The following is a 24077-nucleotide window of genomic DNA, read 5'->3' as shown; positions in this document are numbered from 1 at the left end:
AGTATTATTAGTTATTACACTCCAGTACTATAGGAGGGGCAGTATTATTAGTTATTACACTCCAGTACTATAGGAGGGGGCAGTATTATTAGTTATTACACTCCAGTACTATAGGAGGGGGCAGTATTATTAGTCATTACACTCCAGTACTATAGGAGGGGGCAGTATTATTAGTCATTACACCCCAGGACTATAGGAGGGGGCAGTATTATTAGTTATTACACTCCAGTATTATAGGAGGGGCAGTATTATTAGTTATTACACTCCAGTATTATAGGAGGGGGCAGTATTATTAGTTATTACACTCCAGTACTATAGGAGGGGGCAGTATTATTAGTTATTACACTCCAGTACTATAGGAGGGGCAGTATTATTAGTTATTACACTCCAGTATTATAGGAGGGGCAGTATTATTAGTTATTACACTCCAGTATTATAGGAGGGGGCAGTATTATTAGTTATTACACTCCAGTACTATAGGAGGGGAAGTATTATTAGTTATTACACTCCAGTACTATAGGAGGGGCAGTATTATTAGTTATTACACTCCAGTACTATAGGAGGGGGCAGTATTATTAGTTATTACACTCCAGTACTATAGGAGCGGCAGTATTATTAGTTATTACACTCCAGTATTATAGGAGGGGGCAGTATTATTAGTTATTACACTCCAGTACTATAGGAGGGGGCAGTATTATTAGTTATTACACTCCAGTACTATAGGAGGGGGCAGTATTATTAGTTATTCCACCCCGGCCTGCAGGAGGGGGCACTTTTAGGACTTTGCAGGAGGGGTGGTGTAGTATTATAGACTGGAGGAGGGGACGCCTGTATGACAGCGGGCTGGAGCTGGGAGGCGGCAGAGAGTTGTGGCTCCGGTCTGGAGGGGAGCGCTGACTTCTGGGCTGGTCGCACACACGGGATCCGGGGGCGCTGGGCGCAGCATGGGCAGCGGGACATGAGGTTACCCGCGGGCTGCAGGCTGAGCTCCCAGCATGAAGGAGAGCCCGGACCGGAATGGCTATGTGCGGAGCTGTGTCACCCCGCTGCCGCCGGACCCCCCGCACCGCCGCCTCCTCTGCGCCCTGGCCCGGCTGCGGCCCCGGCTGCTGTGCGGGTTTGGGGCGCTGCTGGCGGCCGGCTGCTCGGTGCTGGCCAGCGGGGTCGGCTGGGCTCACTGCCTGCTGCACGCCCTGAGCCCGCTCTTCAGCTTGGGCTGCGCCTTCTTCTTCCTGAGCTGCTCCCTGGCCCGGGCGCAGTCGGGGGGCTCCGGGGCGCTGTGGCTGCTGGCCCTGCCGCTGTGCTGCTGCTGCGGGGATGTGCTGCTGCCGCCGGGCGCCGGGGATGAGCTGCGGCTGCTGTTGGTGCTGCTGTCCGTGGGGCTGCTGAGCTTGTGGCGAGGGCTCCGGCTGCGGCATGCCGTCCTGCTGCTGCTCTTCTCCGGCCTGGTGTGGCTGGTGTCCCGGAGCAGCCTCAGCGCCCTGCCCCATGCGGTGAGAGCCCTGGGCGGCTGCCTGGTCGGGCTGGCCGGCTCCCTGCTGGCTCTGGGCTTCAGTAACGGCTTCCACATCCGAGAGGCGGCGGTACCGAGGAGCTCGGCGGCCATGCTGGAGGACAAGGTGCCGGTGATCAGGCCGCGGCGGCGCTCCAGCTGTGTGTCCCTGGGGGAGACGTCGGCGGCCAGTTACTACGGCAGCGGCAAGATGTCCCGGAGACCGTCCCTTCCGTGCATCTCCCGGGAGCAGGTGAGGGGGAGCTGCTGCCTGGGGGAGGGGGACACAAAAGTTTTTCCGGTCACTTCTGACACTTTGTGACACTTTGCAGCTGTAACTTTTTGTTTTGATACTTTGTAGAAGTTCAGGGGGCCGGAGCATGAAGAGTTAACTCTTAACTTACAGCTACCCTGTGATGTCACCCTGCTCTGCTTCTACCCTATGATGTCACCGCGCTCTGCTTCTACCCTGTGATGTCACCCTGCTCTGCTTCTACCCTGTGATGTCACCGCACTCTGCTTCTACCCTGTGATGTCACCCTGCTCTGCTTCTACCCTGTGATGTCACCGCACTCTGCTTCTACCCTATGATGTCACCGCGCTCTGCTTCTACCCTGTGATGTCACCACACTCTGCTTCTACCCTGTGATGTCACCCTGCTCTGCTTCTACCCTGTGATGTCACCCTGCTCTGCTTCTACCCTGTGATGTCACCGCACTCTGCTTCTACCCTGTGATGTCACCGCGCTCTGCTTCTACCCTGTGATGTCACCGCGCTCTGCTTCTACCCTGTGATGTCACCCTGCTCTGCTTCTACCCTGTGATGTCACCCTGCTCTGCTTCTACCCTGTGATGTCACCGCACTCTGCTTCTACCCTATGATGTCACCGCGCTCTGCTTCTACCCTGTGATGTCACCCTGCTCTGCTTCTACCCTATGATGTCACCGCGCTCTGCTTCTACCCTGTGATGTCACCGCGCTCTGCTTCTACCCTGTGATGTCACCGCGCTCTGCTTCTACCCTGTGATGTCACCGCGCTCTGCTTCTACCCTGTGATGTCACCGCGCTCTGCTTCTACCCTGTGATGTCACCGCGCTCTGCTTCTACCCTGTGATGTCACCCTGCTCTGCTTCTACCCTGTGATGTCACCGCGCTCTGCTTCTACCCTGTGATGTCACCGCGCTCTGCTTCTACACTGTGATGTCACCCTGCTCTGCTTCTACCCTATGATGTCACCGCGCTCTGCTTCTACCCTGTGATGTCACTCTGCTCTGCTTCTACCCTGTGATGTCACCGCGCTCTGCTTCTACCTTGTGATGTCACCGCGCTCTGCTTCTACCTTGTGATGTCACCGCGCTCTGTTTCTTCCCTGTGATGTCACCGCGCTCTGCTTCTACTCTGTGATGTCACCGAGGTCTGTTGCTACCCCGTGATGTCACCGCGTTCAGCTTGTACCCTGTGACGTCACCAATCTCTGCTTCTACCCTGTGATGTCACCGAGGTCTGTTGCTACCCCGTGATGTCACCTGCTTTGACCAGGTCCTAATGTGTGATGTCACAGTAACGTGTTGTTGGTTCTGTCTCTGCGCCGCGGTCACGTGATTCGCTTTTGCCGCCTTCTCCTTATTCTCGCCACGTCCTTCCCATTAACCTTTATGTCTTCTAGATTTTATCGGAGTTGAAATATTGTGGTGATGTCACATGACGGCGATCCTGGGGTGGATATTTACTGATGGAACCATCAAGCGCTAACAATATGGATGCACCTCCTGCTCCGTACAAGCGCTTGGTCTTTGTGGAGTAAAATGGCACACTGGCGTTGGTTCCGAATATTCGGACGTAACACGGAGTGGTTGGAATCAGAAAACTTCACCCCAGGGTCAGCTGTGGTAATGGGATTAGTCGGGATCGCCATGTTGTCCTGCAACTTCTTCACTCGTGATAATGAGAAGAGACACATTGCGACCTCTGAGCACGCGGAGGCCGCGACTCTGATTCGCGAAAAAATCGAGCAGATCCTCTTGAGACTAGAAGTCGTGGCGACAGCGTGTTTGGGGGTTGCAGTGCGACTACATCTAACGTTAGTGAAGAAGTCGCAGGACGGTGGCGATCTCTGGCCGTATGATGGGAGTTGAGCAGATCCGTAGTGTCATGGTGGACATTACTTATAGTTCTGCATTTGTTACATCTGCTCAGTCCGGTCTACCCCACTGCAAAAATCTGCACGCCCCTCTGACCCCAGCGATAAGCCGTCCACAGGATTTCACTCTCTGTTATCAGCCACATCAGGGAGACTTGTTGGCAGGTGAATACAATCTATTGCTCCCTGTTATCAGCCACATCAGAGCAGGAAAAAGCCAATTGTAATGTTATCAGTGAGATGAGTGACAGGAAGTGTTGTACCCCCCACCCCTCCCCCCCATGAGACCCTTCACCGTGTGACTGATATCGGCCACTTTTACAAGCCGCGCTCCGTCCGGTCTGGAGGCCGCCGGAGGTTTGTGATTTTTCTTCTCTTTCCTCCTTTGTTATGGATTCTCTTTCCAATTAGTCCGTTGCATAAATCCTCACGTCCCTCCATTAACCACAGCAGGGAAAATGGACCCTTAAGTGCAGAGCGTCTGATCAATATTTAACCAGCAGCTGCTGATAAACACTGCAGAGTATTCCTCCTCCTCCTCCTCCTCCCGCTCTGCGTCCTGCGCCCGGCTCTGCGTTCTCTCACGGCTTACGAGGTGTTTGTTGTGGTTCGCTGATTCTTTTGGATAAATCTGGAGCCTTCGTGCTTTCTCAGGACGTCTTTAAGCTGCGAGCACGATTCCGCGCTCAGGAGAACGCAGTAACGGCGAACCCTGCAGAATTTCGCAGATAAATGTCACCAGTACGGTGGGTCGTCCTCCCTGCCCTCGTCTTTATTGCCTCATGAAGACGCCGACTTCGGTAGATTGAATTCTGAACGTTCTTCACATGTGATACAACTTTGGCGCAACTTTTACCGTATTTTGAATAGTTGGGCGACTTTTCTTGACTTTTATAGATCAAACTATGGAGGAACCGCGCCGTTCTGGCATCTCTTATGTGACTACGACACAGTTAAGCAAGAGTTAAGCCCCGCCCCTCGGCAGCCATTATTGCAGAGTCGTTATTATATAGAAGAATTGATACGCTCTTATAGAGATGATGGGCTTGATTACATCACATTATAGGATGTTTAACACTTCCCCTGCTTGTATCGGGATCATAATGGTGCAGTAAAGGGTTAATATTAAACTTTAACGCAGCCCCCTGAAAACTCGAAAATTCCCCCACTGCCTTTGTATGTTCAATGTTAACCCCCCCCCCCACCCCAGATTGATGAGACACAGGGAGCAAACCTAGACTGTGGAGCTGTATATGGGTATGTCCCAGGGCTCGGACCCAGGAGCTTGTGTATGAGCGCCGGGCGCCATCATAGATGACCCACAGACCAGCCATGAGGCATATGGAGGGAATTTATCAGATTCTAGGACCGTTCTCTGCCCCGAAGGTCTGACGTCCCCTGTTCTGCTCCTCGCTCGGGCTGGGGATGCCAGTACTTGTGCCAGTTTTGTGCTGTGAGATATACTCGTAACCTGTGCCAGTATGTGGCGGGTGTAATTTTCCATCCTGGTGCCCGGGCCCAGGCAATGACATCTCCAGGTCTGATACGTTTGCCACCTGTTGAATACAGGGGTCGCCCCCGAGATCAGGTTGTACATTTTTTGACCTTTCTCCTTTTTACCCTATGTGAGGTCGGAGTTGTGCAGTGTCGGGGAGATGCCTGTAGGGGGCAGAACTGAAGGGGGTGGGAGATAAGGGGTTAAGTGTGAGCTGGTTGTAACTATAACTGGCTATAACCGTATTGTTTGCCCGGCCGACCCCCGACTCGTCCTTGTGCTCCGTTTCCGATCAGCCATGGTGCGGAGGTTAGACCGGTAATATTGTTCACGTATGATGGCAGCGAATGGGTGCACGTATTCCGTGTAAGCGGCGCTTCATTGCTAACAAGATCTCTGCTTGCTGTCAGTGACTGGTTATAGACTTCAGTCTGATACATTGTCTGGACGTCATTGGAGCAGACCCTCAGCGGTGCGATCGTCGCTCTTTATCTCCTGTTGTGAGTTTTGTTCCTATTCATGGCTTTTGTGTAAATTGTGACCGATGCGAATGGATTGTCGCGGTGCTAATGGCGGTGACGCTTATATAACGTAGATAATGAAGAACCTGAATGAGGATTGTTTCCAGTTCTGTGTCATTGAGTTGTCGATTCTAGTCCAGAATTGCTTCTGTTCCTGGGAAAGTTGGGTAACAGCAGTATGGCCGCTATGTGAACAACAGAGGAGGTTACTCAACTTCCCATATCTGACATTCTTGTCCGCCGGGTTACTGTGCTGTGTGATGTAAGAGAATAAAGGACAGATCATGTATTTATATCACTGAGGGAGAACCTGCAGAGTTATCTATATTCATTATCCGGCCTGTCTATAGTAAGAGCGTCCTCTGTAATGTTATAGACTGTAACCCCCTTATTATACTCCAGAGCTGCGCTCACTATTCTGCTGGTACAGTCACTGTGTACATACATTACATTACTTATCCTGTATTATACTCCAGAGCTGCGCTCACTATTCTGCTGGTACAGTCACTGTGTACATACATTACATTACTTATCCTGTATTATACTCCAGAACTGCGCTCACTATTCTGCTGGTGCAGTCACTGTGTACATACATTACATTACTTATCCTGTATTATACTCCAGAGCTGCGCTCACTATTCTGCTGGTGCAGTCACTGTGTACATACATTACATTACTTATCCTGTATTATACTCCAGAGCTGCGCTCACTATTCTGCTGGTGCAGTCACTGTGTACATACATTACTTATCCTGTATTATACTCCAGAGCTGCGCTCACTATTCTGCTGGTACAGTCACTGTGTACATACATTACATTACTGATCCTGTATTATACTCCAGAGCTGCGCTCACTATTCTGCCGGTGCAGTCACTGTGTACATACATTACATTACTGATCCTGTATTATACTCCAGAGCTGCGCTCACTATTCTGCTGGTACAGTCACTGTGTACATACATTACATTACTGATCCTGTATTATACTCCAGAGCTACGCTCACTATTCTGCTGGTGCAGTCACTGTGTACATACATTACATTACTTATCCTGTATTATACTCCAGAGCTGCGCTCACTATTCTGCTGGTGCAGTCACTGTGTACATACATTACATTACTTATCCTGTATTATACTCCAGAGCTGCGCTCACTATTCTGCTGGTGCAGTCACTGTGTACATACATTTCTGACCACGCTGACCCCTGTAATCCCGGGGGGCGCTGCAGTTCCTGATCCCTCTGACACCTGTCTCTATGTTCGGTCTCTTTGTCTCCTTTGTGTGATATGACTTTGTACTGTTCTGTAGTTTCTGTACATGAAGCAGGCGGCTCAGGATGAGCAGGTGTGGCTCCACTATGGTGTGTTCTCTGTCTTGTCCCCGTCGGATCCTCTCTGGTGTTTCTTCAGGCAGTCAGTGTGGAATTTCTTCGCTGCTTGCGGTGAAGCGTCTAGTAAAACAAGATTGGCGAGCGGCGCTGTTTTGTATTTGTTTACTTTTTGTTGCACATGAAACGTTGCGCTGATGTCACTGCCTGTTAACCCTTTCCTGTAGGGGAGTCCTGGCCTGAGTCTGCTGCCTGGCTCACTAGGGGTTAAGCTTGGACTGTGTTCACATGGCCTGGGGCGCAGGGTCAGAGCGGTCACAGTAATGGCGGGTTTGTGGCCTCTGTTCCCTATTGGATTTTTCGTGGGATGTTTTTATTATTCGCTGTCCGGTCACATGACTTCTGAATCCTTGGGGGGGGGTTTTTGTCGCTGTGCGTTTCTGCAAATAAACGATAATCGTACAACCGACTGTCAGAGAGTCGTCACCCAGCTTTCCAGTGATCCTGCGAAGCTTCTAGACAGTTGTATAATCTGTGATGATTCCCTCCCCCCCCCCCCCCTCCTCTTTTATTTAGACATTGCAAGGAATATTGCCCTTCTGGAGTCTCAGAAAGCTTGGTGACTACTCTGAGACAAATAAAGGGAATGACTGAAGAGGTCACATGACTAGCAGGGAGGGGTTTAAAGAACCGAAAAACACAAACATTCTCGAAATATATTAAAGGGACAGTAACATTATCAGTCTGCAGGTTATATCAGTACTGGAGCGTTATATGAGGAGCTGCTGCTATCGGTCATATATATCAGTACTGGGGGGTTATATGAGGAGCGGCTGATATCAGTCATATATATCAGTACTGGAGCGTTATATGAGGAGCGGCTGATATCAGTCATATATATCAGTACTAGAGCGTTATATGAGGAGCGGCTGATATCAGTCATATATATCAATCATGGAGCGTTATATGAGATGCCGTTGATATCAGTCATATATATCAGTACTGGAGGGTTATATGAGGAGCGGCTGATATCAGTCATATATATCAGTACTGGGGGGTTATATGAGGAGCGGCTGATATCAGTCATATATATCAGTACTGGAGGGTTATATGAGGAGCGGCTGATATCAGTCATATATATCAGTACTGGGGGGTTATATGAGGAGCGGCTGATATCAGTCATATATATCAGTACTGGAGCATTATATGAGAGGCGGCTGATATCAGTCATATATATCAGTCCTGGAGCGTTATATGAGGAGCGGCTGATATCAGTCATATATATCAGTCCTGGAGCGTTATATGAGGAGCGGCTGATATCAGTCATATAGATCAGTACTGGGGGGTTATATGAGGAGCAGCTGATATCAGTCATATAGATCAGTACTGGGGGGTTATATGAGGAGCAGCTGATATCAGTCATATATATCAGTACTGGAGCGTTATATGAGGAGCGGCTGATATCAGTCATATAGATCAGTACTGGAGTGTTATATGAGGAGCGGCTGATATCAGTCATATAGATCAGTACTGGAGCGTTATATGAGGAGCGGCTGATATCAGTCATATAGATCAGTACTGGAGCGTTATATGAGGAGCGGCTGATATCAGTCATATAGATCAGTACTGGAGTGTTATATGAGGAGCGGCTGATATCAGTCATATAGATCAGTACTGGGGGGTTATATGAGGAGCGGCTGATATCAGTCATATAGATCAGTACTGGAGTGTTATATGAGGAGCGGCTGATATCAGTCATATATATCAGTACTGGGGCTAGACTTGTGTTAGGTTTTTGTCCTGTTATGTGACCTGATTTTCTATAGCGCCACCCTTGATTGCTCAGGCTGAGGCCGGTATTGCAGTCCATCAATCGGGGTGCATGCTGTCCTAATGACTGGGCGTTCCCGGTGCAGATAGTTCCCCAGGCTGTAATTTATAATAATATCCAGTAACCTTTATAATTAGTATTAATGACACTATTGTCTAATTATAACCCAGGTAATTACAGGCTGCGCCGGGGCTGCTTGTGCCTGACGGTCAGCGCAGCGGCTGCAGCTTCTTCTATGTAGAGGAGAGTCTGCTGAACTTTTAGCCGTTTGCATCAAAATTCCACTGGATCAAAGTCTGAGCTTCACTCTCTTCTGTCAAAGTGTGGATCAGACATCGTGGAAAGCTGGGTGGCTACCAATATCTTTGCAGTTACAGCTCTAGCAGTGCAGGTTTCCGTGGATGTATATAATGTGGTTAAATTCGCCATTCAGGGTCCTGGAAAAGCTGGATGACCTAATAGTTTGTGTTTTCTCTTCAAAGTAAAATGTAATGTCTAAGTTGCAGATAGTCTGTAGTTACTTGAGACTTGTCGGACACAGCGTTGTATCATCTGTGCGGATCTTTCAGCGACGGCTCCTTCCTGACTCCCCCGAGACGTCTCATTACTTTCTGTATTTACCTGATCCTGCAGCTTTATCTCTATATTACAGCATCAAATAATGAGAATCGCCAAATCTAAACCTGCGGCCTCCTGCCCGGAATAGCAATCTGTAGATAAAGCAATGACCTGGGGGAAGGAGGAGACGCCAAACACAACCAAACTGGACGTCTCTGTATAATATTACTTGTCACTTTGTAAAATCTTTACATCCTGTATTATACTCCAGAGCTGCGCTCACTATTCTGCTGGTGCAGTCACTGTGTACATACATTACATTACTTATCCTGTATTATACCCCAGAGCTGCGCTCACTATTCTGCTGGTGCAGTCACTGTGTACATACATTACATTACTTATCCTGTATTATACTCCAGAGCTGCGCTCAATATTCTGCTGGTGCAGTCACTGTGTACATACATTACATTACTTATCCTGTATTATACTCCAGAGCTGCGCTCACTATTCTGCTGGTGCAGTCACTGTGTACATACATTACATTACTTATCCTGTATTATACCCCAGAGCTGCGCTCACTATTCTGCTGGTGCAGTCACTGTGTACATACATTACATTACTTATCCTGTATTATACTCCAGAGCTGCGCTCACTATTCTGCTGGTGCAGTCACTGTGTACATACATTACATTACTTATCCTGTATTATACTCCAGAGCTGCGCTCACTATTCTGCTGGTGCAGTCACTGTGTACATACATTACATTACTTATCCTGTATTATACTCCAGAGCTGCGCTCACTATTCTGCTGGTACAGTCACTGTGTACATACATTACATTACTTATCCTGTATTATACTCCAGAGCTGCGCTCACTATTCTGCTGGTACAGTCACTGTGTACATACATTACATTACTTATCCTGTATTATACTCCAGAGCTGCGCTCACTATTCTGCTGGTGCAGTCACTGTGTACATACATTACATTACTTATCCTGTATTATACCCCAGAGCTGCGCTCACTATTCTGCTGGTACAGTCACTGTGTATATACATTACATTACTTATCCTGTATTATACCCCAGAGCTGCGCTCACTATTCTGCTGGTGCAGTCACTGTGTACATACATTACTTATCCTGTATTATACTCCAGAGCTGCACTCACTATTCTGCTGGTGCAGTCACTGTGTACATACATTACATTACTTATCCTGTATTATACTCCAGAGCTGCGCTCACTATTCTGCTGGTCACTATGTGCAGACATTACATTACTTCTCCTGTATTACAGCAGTTTCTTGCCTCGATAGTCTGGAATATAAAACCCTGAATATTCTTGAGTGTTAATATAAGAAATCCATGAATGGAAATACAAAGACTGACCGGTTATTGATATATGATAATTCCGCTGATATAAACACTACAGCCGGGCGGTGGATGGAGGTCACAGTGATAACGTATCTCGCGGTGTATATTGTGCGCTCAGTAACAAGTCTGTATTACACGGTATAATATGTAAATGTTGGGTTATAATCCAGTTCTATATTTATTACATTATTCTGTGATATTATTAGATCCGGTGCCTCCACCTCGCGTTACGACAGGGATAGTCACTAATGGCTGAATACCAAAGGTGTGCAATATACAATACTGTGATAACGGACACATATCTTATGGCAGATGCTCCTCAGACACTGCACGTTGCGGGTCACATGGTCTGACATTAGTCATTGCTTTCTATAGGGGACCATAGTGGGCATGCTCTGTGGCCTGTATAGAGGTCATACACTATAAGGAGGAGCTGTGACCATTACTTATTGTATAGATAGTATCTGCCTGTGATCAGAATAGAGCACAAAACAGGAAGGGGTGGACTAGTATTAGGATTAGTGGTCAGTGTGAGAACTGCAGGATATAGATATTGACGGAGAATTCATATAAACTTCTTAACACCTCTTTAGCCTTAAAATTGTGTCACATGTCTGATGCCACTTTCCCTTTAAGAACCTTTTATAAGGACCAATCATTGCAGCGTCCTGTGATCAGGCGTCAGATACGTAGTGTTATTATATATTGCGATTGTTATCACTGATATGATATTGTTACTGTTATAGTATTATCATCATTATTATTATTGTTACTATTGTTGTTACTTTGTCTGGCGCGTTTGTCACTGGGCTCCTCGGGGTGCAGTCACCTTTGGGGGGCGCGCCTGAGCGTCTCCTGATCCTGTGGATGTGCGGCGGCTGCTCCTGACTCTTGGTCGTTTGGGACAGGTCGGGTTCTCGCCTGCGTCTTGTGTATTTCGCTGGAGTATAACCCTCAGCAGGTCCCGGGTGCCTCCATGTTGGTTGCAGGCGCCCCCTCTGCCCTGCCCCCTCCTCCCTGGGTTTATTCTGGGATATCCCGTGGTCCTGCGAGCGCTGCCGGGTCTCATGATAGCGTCTGTACCAGAGATAACAGTTTCCTTTATATTCGGTGACATGGAGGAGCGCCTGATGCCCCTTCTGGTGGTCGGCTGAGGGCAGGTTGTGCCGCTGCCCTACTGGGGTAAATACCTGGGGCTGAGTTTGGGGCACATAGGTGTGAACGGTCACTGATTTATCTAAAACTAGGCGCTTCCGCTTTTAATCCTGAACTTTTTGATTCATGAATGGAATTCTAGAACTACAGTGTAGACTGGCACTCCGTTAGATTGCATAGGAAAGCAGATACGGGGGTGTAATATAACTGATTTATAGGCTGTTTAGGGTGTGGAAGCTTTGCCGTTTAGGTTATGGTAGGAATGGTAAGTTATTGGGGTCTGTGATTGATCTGACCAGAGAAGTAACGTGAAGCTCCTGGACCCCTGCAGAATCTGCAATGGGGCCCCTAGACTTTAGAGTCGTGGTCTATCTTATGATAAGGACCTTTAGGGCCCCCCTCAGGGTCCAGGGCCCGGCCCCGCACCACCAGAATCAGCCGTGTGAAGTTTGTGTATTATTTTCGCAGTGTGGGGCCGGGGCCGCAGAGCCGTGTTCACATCTACGTCCCCCCCTTCCTTTAGCATCAAAGAGGTTCCACTCTCCGGCAGCGTCAAGGTAAATGGGCATTATGGAATCCTAGCAACTGAAGGCAAATAGACTGAAACGTCAGCGGCATTGATGTCAGCGGCGGCTTCGGCTACTGCAGCTCCTGTGTCTGACAAGTGTCTGCGCCGTGGTGATCCCGGGGGCCCCAGAGCCACTACTGAGGCCAAGGGTCACATCAGCTCAATCCCCCCCCCCATACAGATTCTGGGCACCCCATCCCCCCAACATTAGGGGAAAATAGTTATATCAGTACTGGAGCGTTATATGAGGAGCGGCTGATATCAGACATATATAACAGTACTGGAGCGTTATATGAGGAGCGGCTGATATCAGACATATATAACAGTACTGGAGCGTTATATGAGGAGTGGATGATATCAGTCATATACACTCACCGGCCACTTTATTAGGTACACCATGCTAGTAACGGGTTGGACCCCCTTTTGCCTTCAGAACTGCCTCAATTCTTCGTGGCATAGATACAACAAGGTGCTGGAAGCATTCCTCAGAGATTTTGCTCCATATTGACATGATGGCATCACACAGTTGCCGCAGATTTGTCGGCTGCACATCCATGATGCGAATCTCCCGTTCCACCACATCCCAAAGATGCTCCTCTATTGGATTGAGATCTGGTGACTGTGGAGGCCATTGGAGTACAGTGAACTCATTGTCATGTTCAAGAAACCAGTCTGAGATGATTCCAGCTTTATGACATGGCATTGCATTATCCTGCTGAAAGTAGCCATCAGATGTTGGGTACATTGTGGTCATAAAGGGATGGACATGGTCAGCAACAATACTCAGGTAGGCTTTGGCGTTGCAACGATGCTCAATTGGTACCAAGGGGCCCAAAGAGTGCCAAGAAAATATTCCCCACACCATGACACCACCACCACCAGCCTGAACCGTTACCGATACAAGGCAGGATGGATCCATGCTTTCATGTTGTTGACGCCAAATTCTGACCCTACCATCCGAATGTCGCAGCAGAAATCGAGACTCATCAGACCAGGCAACGTTTTTCCAATCTTCAATTGTCCAATTTCGATGAGCTTGTGCAAATTGTAGCCTCAGTTTCCTGTTCTTAGCTGAAAGGAGTGGCACCCGGTGTGGTCTTCTGCTGCTGTAGCCCATCTGTAGCCTCAAAGTTCGACGTACTGTGCGGCGTTCAGAGATGCTCTTCTGGCTACCTTGGTTGTAACGGGTGGCTATTTGAGTCACTGTTGCCTTTCTATCAGCTCGAACCAGTCTGGCCATTCTCCTCTGACCTCTGGCATCAACAACGCATTTCCGCTCACTGGATGTTTTTTCTTTTTCGGACCATTCTCTGTAAACCCTAGAGATGGTTGTGCGTGAAAATCCCAGTAGATCAGCAGTTTCTGAAATACTCAGACCAGCCCTTCTGGCACCAACAACCATGCCACGTTCAAAGGCACTCAAATCACCTTTCTTCCCCATACTGATGCTCGGTTTGAACTGCAGGAGATTGTCTTGACCATGTCTACATGCCTAAATGCACTGAGTTGCCGCCATGTGATTGGCTGATTAGAAATTGAGTGTTAACGAGCAGTTGGACAGGTGTACCTAATAAAGTGGCCGGTGAGTGTATATCAGTACTGGAGCATTATATGAGGAGCGGCTGATATCAGTCATATATACCAGTACTGGAGTGTTATATGAGGAGCGGCTGATATCAGTCATATATATCAGTACTGGAGCGTTATATGAGGAGCGGCTGATATCAGTCATATATATCAGTACTGGAGCGTTATATGAGGAGCGGCTGATATCAGTCATATATATCAGTACTGGAGCGTTATATGAGGAGCGGCTGATATCAGTCATATATATCAGTACTGGAGAGTTATAAGTCTGAAAAGTTTCTCATTGCTGTGGAAGATAACTACAGCAGCCGCTCCCTGGACTGAGTGGCTGATACCAGGGAGCAGTAGACTGTACCCCCCGGCCACCACTGAGCGCTGGTTACGGTCCCTTTAATCTTACAGTCACACACATCAGATCTGTGTTCTCCTCTAGAACATTGTCATTCACATGAATGGTTTGTGCAGTAAATCTGTGCTGTGTGAATACGCCCTGATGTGTGTGACATAGATCTGGGAGTTGCAGCTCTGAGGCTCGGATCAATAGTAATGAGGTTTACGCTGCTGTATATAGGAGCCATCAGTATAATGTCTGTAGTGGAAAGTGACAGCTATAGGTCCTGCCCTTATGGAAAGTAAGTTATGCAGAACTGTGGGAAAGCTGAGTGGCCACATTCAATGTACAATGTATCACTCTGTTGTTTATGTAACAAATCCTCAGCTGTGACAAGTATCAGGTTCTCGGCCTCTGGGTACGGACTGACTGCAAGCAGAGATCTGATGGTGCAGAGGACATGGACGCTCCCTATCCTCCGCACAGCTGATTTAAAAGGGTACCCCACTTTCTATTACACCTGACAATATGAATTTCCATAGTGCTGCCATGTCACACTCTAGTCACTTCCAGAGCTGCACTGATGGTTAGACAAGGCGTTAGGGTGATCACAGGTCTCACACCCTGGTCTGGTAGTACTGTGGGCTGTCATGTGGAGGTCCTGTCTGGTCCAGTAGTACTGTGGGCTGTCATGTGGAGGTCCTGCCTGGTCCGGTAGTACTGTGGGCTGTCATGTGGAAGTCCTGCCTGGTCCGGTAGTACTGTGGGCTGTCATGTGGAGGTCCTGCCTGGTCCGGTAGTACTGTGGGCTGTCATGTGGAGGTCCTGCCTGGTCCGGTAGTACTGTGGGCTGTCATGTGGAGGTCCTGCCTGGTCTGGTAGTACTGTGGGCTGTCATGTGGAGGTCCTGCCTGGTCCGGTAGTACTGTGGGCTGTCATGTGGAGGTCCTGCCTGGTCTGGTAGTACTGTGGGCTGTCATGTGGAGGTCCTGTCTGGTCCGGTAGTACTGTGGGCTGTCATGTGGAGGTCCTGCCTGGTCCGGTAGTACTGTGGGCCATCATATGGAGGTCCTGCCTGGTCTGGTAGTACTGTGGGCTGTCATGTGGAGGTCCTGCCTGGTCCGGTAGTACTATGGGCTTTCATGTGGAGGTCCTGCCTGGTCTGGTAGTACTGTGGGCTGTCATGTGGAGGTCCTGCCTGGTCCGGTAGTACTGTGGGCGGTCATGTGGAGGTCCTGCCTGGTCTTGTAGTACTGTGGACTGTCATGTGGAGGTCCTGCCTGGTCCGGTAGTACTTTGGGCTGTCATGTGGAGGTCCGGTAGTACTGTGGGCTGTCATGTGGAGGTCCTGCCTGGTCTGGTAGTACTGTGGGCTGTCATGTGGAGGTCCTGCCTGGTCCTGTGGTACTGTGGGCTGTCATGTGGAGGTCCTGCCTGGTCCGGTAATACTGTGGGCTGTCATGTGAAGGTCCTGCCTGGTCCTGTAATACTGTGGGCTGTCATGTGGAGGTCCTGTCTGGTCCGGTAGTACTGTGGGCTGTCATGTGGAGGTCCTGCCTGGTCCGGTAGTACTGTGGGCGGTCATGTGGAGGTCCTGCCTGGTCCAGTAGTACTGTGGGCTGTCATGTGGAGGTCCTGCCTGGTCCGGTAGTACTGTGGGCTGTCATGTGGAGGTCCTGCTTGGTCCGGTAGTACTGTGGGCCATCATATGGAGGTCCTGCCTGGTCTGGTAGTACTGTGGGCTGTCATGTGGAGGTCCTGCCTGGTCCTGTAGTACTGTGGGCTGTCATGTGGAGGTCCTGCCTGATCCGGTAGTACTATGGGCTTTCATGTGGAGGTCCTGCCTGGTCTGGTAGTACTGTGGGCTGTCATGTGGAGGTCCTGCCTGGTCCTGTGGTACTGTGGGCTGTCATGTGGAGGTCCTGCCTGGTCCGGTAGTACTGTGGGCTGTCATGTGGAGGTCCTGCCTGGTCCTGTAGTACTGTGGGCTGTCATGTGGAGGTCCTGTCTGGTCCGGTAGTACTGTGGGCTGTCATGTGGAGGTCCTGTCTGGTCCGGTAGTACTGTGGGCTGTCATGTGGAGGTCCTGCCTGGTCCGGTAGTACTGTGGGCCATCATGTGGAGGTCCTGCCTGGTCCGGTAGTACTGTAGGCCATTATGTGGAGGTCCCGGCAGGTTCTTTAGTACTGTGGGCTGTCATGTGGAGGTCCTGTCTGGTCCGGTAGTACTGTGGGCTGTCATGTGGAGGTCCTGCCTTGTCCTGTAGTACTGTGGGCTGTCATGTGGAGGTCCTGTCTGGTCTGGTAGTACTGTGGGCTGTCATGTGGAGGTCCTGTCTGGTCCGGTAGTACTGTGGACTGTCATGTGGAGGTCCTGCCTGGTCCGGTAGTACTGTGGGCTGTCATGTGGAGGTCCTGCCTGGTCCGGTAGTACTGTGGGCTGTCATGTGGAGGTCCTGCCTGGTCTGGTAGTACTGTGGGCTGTCATGTGGAGGTCCTGCCTGGTCCGGTAGTACTGTGGGCTGTCATGTGGAGGTCCTGTCTGGTCCGGTAGTACTGTGGACTGTCATGTGGAGGTCCTGCCTGGTCCGGTAGTACTGTGGGCTGTCATGTGGAGGTCCTGCCTGGTCCGGTAGTACTGTGGGCTGTCATGTGGAGGTCCTGCCTGGTCTGGTAGTACTGTGGACTGTCATGTGGAGGTCCTGCCTGGTCCGGTAGTACTGTGGGCTGTCATGTGGAGGTCCTGCCTGGTCCGGTAGTACTGTGGGCTGTCATGTGGAGGTCCTGCCTGGTCTGGTAGTACTGTGGGCTGTCATGTGGAGGTCCTGTCTGGTCCTGTAATACTGTAGTGGACCTGTGGGAGGGAATGTGGAGTCTCTTGATGCAGTGGGCCACATCTGACCTCCAAGGGTCATCTTCTGGGCCGAGACTTATAAGATGCGGTTCCTTTGTTGCTGGAACAATAAGATTTGGATAACTGTGGTGACCTGCTGGCCTAATGTCCTCTGTATCTGACCCTGGGAAAGCTGGGTGACCTCTTGTAACCTTTATTAATCCATATGACTTCTTCAGCTGAATTTTTCTTGAATTTTTTTCAACTTTTTCATAGTCGGTGACGAGGGGTTAATGTGCCGCGTGCAGCCGGCCCGTCTGATTGGCTGCTGGGAGGAGCAGGATGCACTCAGTGTGATCAGATGAGGAAATGCAAGAACAAGGACTCCAGAACTTTGCCTGTTACTGCAGCAACCGCTGACGTCACCCACAGCAATTAGCTCCCAGAGCTGCACTCCTCATCTGCTGAGACCAGGGGGGAAAGTGCTGACCCCAGACCTGGGGTGGGGGGAGATTAACCCCTTCATTCATGTCCTCTCACAATGCTTGTTATTGTCTATATTTAGAGTAAAATCCGATTTTAGCCGCAAAAGTTTCAAGTTTTCACAAACTTTGTAACTTGTTTGTTACTTTCTCTTTATGTGTTAAATGTTTTGTCTTCCTCGTGAAGTTTCTCTTCTGTTCTCGTAAGGGTATGTGCACGGGGAGGAATTTGGCGCTGTTTTTGAGAACATACAGATACCCTGAAGGGACCCCGATAGTGAACACAGACGCGCTCCTGCCCCCATCCATTGCTGCATCCGTCTGTGCTCACCACGGTAGGGGTTAAATGTTCCCCACTTTCAGGAGGAGTGAGGGTCTCGGCAGTCAGACTCCCCAATACTCAGAAATGTAACCCCTATGTTTTGTGGCCGGTTTATAATCCTCATAATCTAAAATCAGAAAATTCATATAAAAATAACCTCAAATCTAAGAGCGCCCAAACTAAAAACAACAAAAAAAAATCTGCATAAACAAGTCTCCATTCTTTCACTGTTTTGCCGATCACTCCCAAAAAAGAGAAGCATAAAAAATAAGCAGGTGTCAGAAATAGATATTTTTGCATTTTTCAATAAGTAAGAAAAATAAATAAAACAAATTTGCGTTAAACTGAACATCATCCATAGGGTTAAAAAAAAAAATATAAAGGGTTTTTTTTTGTTGTTGTTTTTTTGGCAAAGTCGACTAGCCTAGGGTTAGAGTAAAGATAACACTTCCCATAATGCAAAAAAGCAGAGCAAGCCGGGAATGCAGGGAGATTTCAGCTGTAAATTCTGCAGAATAGTGAGCGCAGCTCTGGAGTATAATACAGGATAAGTAATGTAATGTATGTACACAGTGACTGTACCAGCAGAATAGTGAGCGCAGCTCTGAAGTATAATACAGGATAAGTAATGTAATGTATGTACACAGTGACTGCACCAGCAGAATAGTGAGCGCAGCTCTGAAGTATAATACAGGATAAGTAATGTAATGTATGTACACAGTGACTGCACCAGCAGAATAGTGAGCGCAGCTCTGAAGTATAATACAGGATAAGTAATGTAATGTATGTACACAGTGACTGTACCAGCAGAATAGTGAGCGCAGCTCTGGAGTATAATACAGGATAAGTAATGTAATGTATGTACACAGTGACTGTACCAGTATATAATACAGGATGTAACTCAGGATCAGTAATATATGTGCACATACTCTGTTACTTCTATCTAAATGTATTTTGGGGTGACCTATCATGAGATAGATATATATATATATATATATATATATATATATATATATATATATATATAGTGCTCTTATATTTCGCGGTGTTGGCTGCAGCTTCTTGCTCTCCTCCACGCTCTTTAGATGTGATAGTCTGCAGGTTCGGCTGCCTCTTGTTAGATCTCCGTGCTGGTGACCCGGGTTCCTCTGCAGATCAGGGACATATTTCCCAATGTTGTTGCCTCATGTATTTGTTTCAGTATCTGGGACTGTGAATGTGACGTCTTCTGATCCAGGTTGTTGAGTGATCGCCGCGCTCTGATCTCAATCGTCACCGGATTCCGTCACATCCGGATTTTTGACTTTTTTCAGTATTATTTGTTAACTTTGAGGTCAATTTATTGAGTTCTTTTAAGCTAAAATTGTGAGAACCCTTTGCCCGCTTTCCTGTCGCCGTTCTCGGCTCTACGATAACAATGGCCGGAGGAGATGCGGTGAACATGATCGTTCGCTTTGCTTCAGCGGTTTAAGACGCCGTTTTGGCTTCTGGAGTGGCCGTGTCTGAGCAGCCGCCCTCAGGGGTGTACAGGGAGGTCAGCGGGCCGAGGCGGTTCTCTACATGTTTGCTGCCTTAGTCTACACCTGTTTTCAGATCGCTGTTGGCGCCGTCTCCTATAACATCCCCTCCCCCCGTGCGGCCGCAGCGACTATTATATTATTATTTTCCGCCTGTTGCGTTCTACGGTTCGGTCGGGAATGGGTAAACTTGTCCAATGAGACGTCAAATAAAGTATGTGCCCCCTCTATGTTCATAGATCTGTTGCTACGTGGGGGTCACGTTTTGGTTCAGGTTCACCCTTGGGTGACTGCGGTCTATCAAAGACGTGGGTACCAGGGTGCAGCGATGGCAGTCACTACAGGCCCCAAGACGCCAGGATTATAGATAGCACATGATAAATGGGGGGCCCCATTACTGGTAAATGGGGGCCCCCAATAGATGAGGTGTTTTTGGAATGGGCCGTCCTGTGTCATGGCTTTCCCTTTGTGTTGATCCAGGGACATGATGGAGATTGAATGTGACTATTCTAGTAAGGGGCAGGGCCTGTGCACAATTATATGGAGGTGGGTGACCGGGTGACCAGAGACGCGGCTCTGTAATGGCTGAACACTGGTGATTGAATGGATTCCCTGTTATCTGCAGCCGGTCACATGATCATAATATTATCGTATCCTGGAGTGTTAAGGTGACCGGAGGACGCAGCGATAACTCTGCTACGTGAGATGACGGTTACCGGTGACCCCTGATAACATCTTTATTAGAAACTCTGCAGATCTTAAGTACAATTCTTGGAAATGTTATTGGGTGTCGATGCCAAGAGGAGCGAGGACTCCGATATCTGCAGATGGGTGGCTGCCGCCTTGCGCCGTGCGCTGCCGCTCACTTATCAGTCACTTTTACTTTTTATTGTGTAAGGTGATAGAAACGCGTCGCCAATATTTTATTTATCACAACCAGATAGTGAAATCTATCACTTTTGTTTCTAATGTGTTTACTTTCTGATTGCAAATTTATTCAGTTTTTTTTTGGATAGGATTACAGAGGCGGCCATCTTGCCTGTGGAGGAGGAGATAGGCCGTGACATCATCTTTTGTCAGTAGTGATGTCATGATGGGTCAGTGGTGTTATCTATAGAGGTGTAATATAAATCTGATGACTGTTGCATAGAAAACCCTACAGAATTGGAAAGTGTCAGTCAATAATTAGGCTTAGTGGTCAGTGAAAATTGCAGGATATAGTACTTTGTTTAAATACGGATAGTGACAAGGACCAAAAAATTTTATAAATATGTTTAATGTAAGTCATATTCCCTTTTAAGACGTTCGGATTTCTATGATTACTGTGCACCGTCCTGCAACTTTTTCCAAGTTTGTTGCTGTTTTTTCTGGGGGGTTTTAAGACGACCTCTGAAGATTTTGTGCGTTGCTATTTGTTCTCACACAACATTGTCTAGACCCAAATAAAGCTGAATCCATATTCTTTTGATACTTGATACACAAACAGAATAGTGAGCGCAGCTCTGGAGTATAATACAGGGTCAGTAGATAAGTAATGTATATACACACCTCCTGTAACATAGGGCCTGTATATATTCTGCAGTTTTTGTCCTTCTGGGTATTGGTTGCAGTTATTGTAGATTTTCCTCTTTGTCGCCGCTCTTACGGGTATATTTGATGGGTTTTTCGCCACTGGTCACACTTTATGGTTTCCACTCTCTATAGTTGTTGTTGCGGTGCTTGTTGAAGGTTTTGTAGCCGTATAATGATCTGAGTGTGCAATAGTTTTCTTTAGACATTTCCTCATTCTCTGCCTGAGTTGATGCGTGCAGTGACATGTAATGTGCTCTGTAGTGCGGTATGTATTGTAGCGTGCTGTAGTGCGGTATGTATTGTGGCGTGCTGTATGTATTGTAGTGTGCTGTAGTGCTGTATGTATTGTGGCGTGCTGTATGTATTGTAGTGTGCTGTAGTGCTGTATGTATTGTAGTGTGCTGTAGTGCTGTATGTATTGTGGTGTTCTGTAGTGCTGTATGTATTGTAGTGTGCTGTAGTGCTGTATGTATTGTGGTGTTCTGTAGTGCTGTATGTATTGTAGTGTGCTGTATGTATTGTGGTGTTCTGTAGTGCTGTATGTATTGTGGTGTTCTGTAGTGCTGTATGTATTGTAGTGTGCTGTAGTGCTGTATGTATTGTGGTGTTCTGTAGTGCTGTATGTATTGTAGTGTGCTGTATGTATTGTGGTGTTCTGTAGTGCTGTATGTATTGTGGTGTTCTGTAGTGCTGTATGTATTGTAGTGTGCTGTAGTGCTGTATGTATTGTGGTGTTCTGTAGTGCTGTATGTATTCTAATGTGCTATGGTGCTGTATGTATTGTAGCGTGCTGTAGTGCGGTATGTATTTTAGTGTGTTGTAATACGGTATATATTGTGCTGTAGTGTGGTGTGTATTATAATGTGCTGTGGTGCTGTATGTATTGTAGCGTGCTATAGTGCGGTATGTAGTATATTGTTCTATAGGGGAGGGAGTTGGGGTACATAGTGTTGGTTTTTGGACTGACATTGATCATAGTTATTGGGGTGACGTCAGAGGGTATATTAGGTAAAGCCGCAGGAAGAGGTGACAGAGCAGTGACTGCTGCAGACCTGATAAGACATGTTATATGAAGAACCTAATGAGTTACATTGTGTCTGTGAGACAACGGGGTCAGCAGTGATAGTGGAGCTGGGGTTGGGGAGACAGTCAGCAATGGTAGTAGAGTCGGGGCTGTCTCCCCAACCCCGGCTCTACTACCACTGCTGACTGTCTCCCCAACCCCGGCTCTACTACCACTGCTGACTGTCTCCTCAACCCCGGCTCTACTACCACTGCTGACTGTCTCCTCAACCCCGGCTCTACTACCACTGCTGACTGTCTCCCCAACCCCGGCTCTACTACCACTGCTGACTGTCTCCTCAACCCCGGCTCTACTACCACTGCTGACTGTCTCCTCAACCCTGGCTCCACTACCACTGCTGACTGTCTCCCCAACCCTGGCTCCACTACCACTGCTGACTGTCTCCCCAACCCCGGCTCTACTACCACTGCTGACTGTCTCCTCAGCCCCCGGCTCTACTACCACTGCTGACTGTCTCCTCAACCCCGGCTCTACTACCACTGCTGACTGTCTCCTCAACCCCGGCTCTACTACCACTGCTGACTGTCTCCTCAACCCCGGCTCTACTACCACTGCTGACTGTCTCCCCAACCCCGGCTCTACTACCACTGCTGACTGTCTCCTCACCCCCGGCTCTACTACCACTGCTGACTGTCTCCTCACCCCTGACTCTGCTACCACTGCTGACTGTCTCCTCAACCCCGGCTCTACTACCACTGCTGACTGTCTCCCCAACCCCGGCTCTACTACCACTGCTGACTGTCTCCCCAACCCCGGCTCTACTACCACTGCTGACTGTCTCCTCAACCCCGGCTCTACTACCACTGCTGACTGTCTCCTCAACCCCGGCTCTACTACCACTGCTGACTGTCTCCCCAACCCCGGCTCTACTACCACTGCTGACTGTCTCCTCAACCCCGGCTCTACTACCACTGCTGACTGTCTCCTCAACCCTGGCTCCACTACCACTGCTGACTGTCTCCCCAACCCTGGCTCCACTACCACTGCTGACTGTCTCCCCAACCCCGGCTCTACTACCACTGCTGACTGTCTCCTCAGCCCCCGGCTCTACTACCACTGCTGACTGTCTCCTCAACCCCGGCTCTACTACCACTGCTGACTGTCTCCTCAACCCCGGCTCTACTACCACTGCTGACTGTCTCCTCAACCCCGGCTCTACTACCACTGCTGACTGTCTCCCCAACCCCGGCTCTACTACCACTGCTGACTGTCTCCTCAACCCCGGCTCTACTACCACTGCTGACTGTCTCCTCAACCCCGGCTCTACTACCACTGCTGACTGTCTCCTCAACCCTGGCTCCACTACCACTGCTGACTGTCTCCCCAACCCTGGCTCCACTACCACTGCTGACTGTCTCCTCAGCCCCCGGCTCTACTACCACTGCTGACTGTCTCCCCAACCCCGGCTCTACTACCACTGCTGACTGTCTCCTCAACCTTGGCTCTACTACCACTGCTGACTGTCTCCTCACCCCCGGCTCTACTACCACTGCTGACTGTCTCCCCAACCCCGGCTCTACTACCACTGCTGACTGTCTCCTCACCCCCGGCTCTACTACCACTGCTGACTGTCTCCCCAACCCCGGCTCTACTACCACTGCTGACTGTCTCCTCACCCCCGGCTCTACTACCACTGCTGACTGTCTCCTCACCCCTGACTCTGCTACCACTGCTGACTGTCTCCTCACCCCCGGCTCTACTACCACTGCTGACTGTCTCCTCACCCCCGGCTCTACTACCACTGCTGACTGTCTCCTCAACCCCGGCTCTACTACCACTGCTGACTGTCTCCTCACCCCCGGCTCTACTACCACTGCTGACTGTCTCCTCACCCCCGGCTCTACTACCACTGCTGACTGTCTCCCCAACCCCGGCTCTACTACCACTGCTGACTGTCTC

At 49.1% G+C, this 24077-nt stretch overlaps 1 protein-coding gene across 1 annotated transcript in view; it reads left to right on the top strand.

Moving 5' to 3' along the window:
• Nucleotides 1-852: 852 nt before the first annotated feature.
• PDE3B (phosphodiesterase 3B) overlaps nt 853-24077 on the top strand; it is a 56597-nt gene continuing 33372 nt past the window's right edge. The window contains exon 1 of the mRNA XM_075280968.1: nt 853-1745. Coding sequence (XP_075137069.1) covers nt 996-1745 — 750 coding nt within the window. The 5' untranslated portion in view covers nt 853-995. The remainder of the gene's footprint in view (nt 1746-24077) is intronic.

This window comes from Leptodactylus fuscus, chromosome 7, assembly GCF_031893055.1.
Source record: "Leptodactylus fuscus isolate aLepFus1 chromosome 7, aLepFus1.hap2, whole genome shotgun sequence".
Classification (NCBI taxonomy): Eukaryota; Metazoa; Chordata; class Amphibia; order Anura; family Leptodactylidae; genus Leptodactylus; species Leptodactylus fuscus.
The sequence above is the reverse complement of the archived record's forward strand: the minus strand, read 5'-3'. Positions and strand labels throughout refer to the sequence as shown.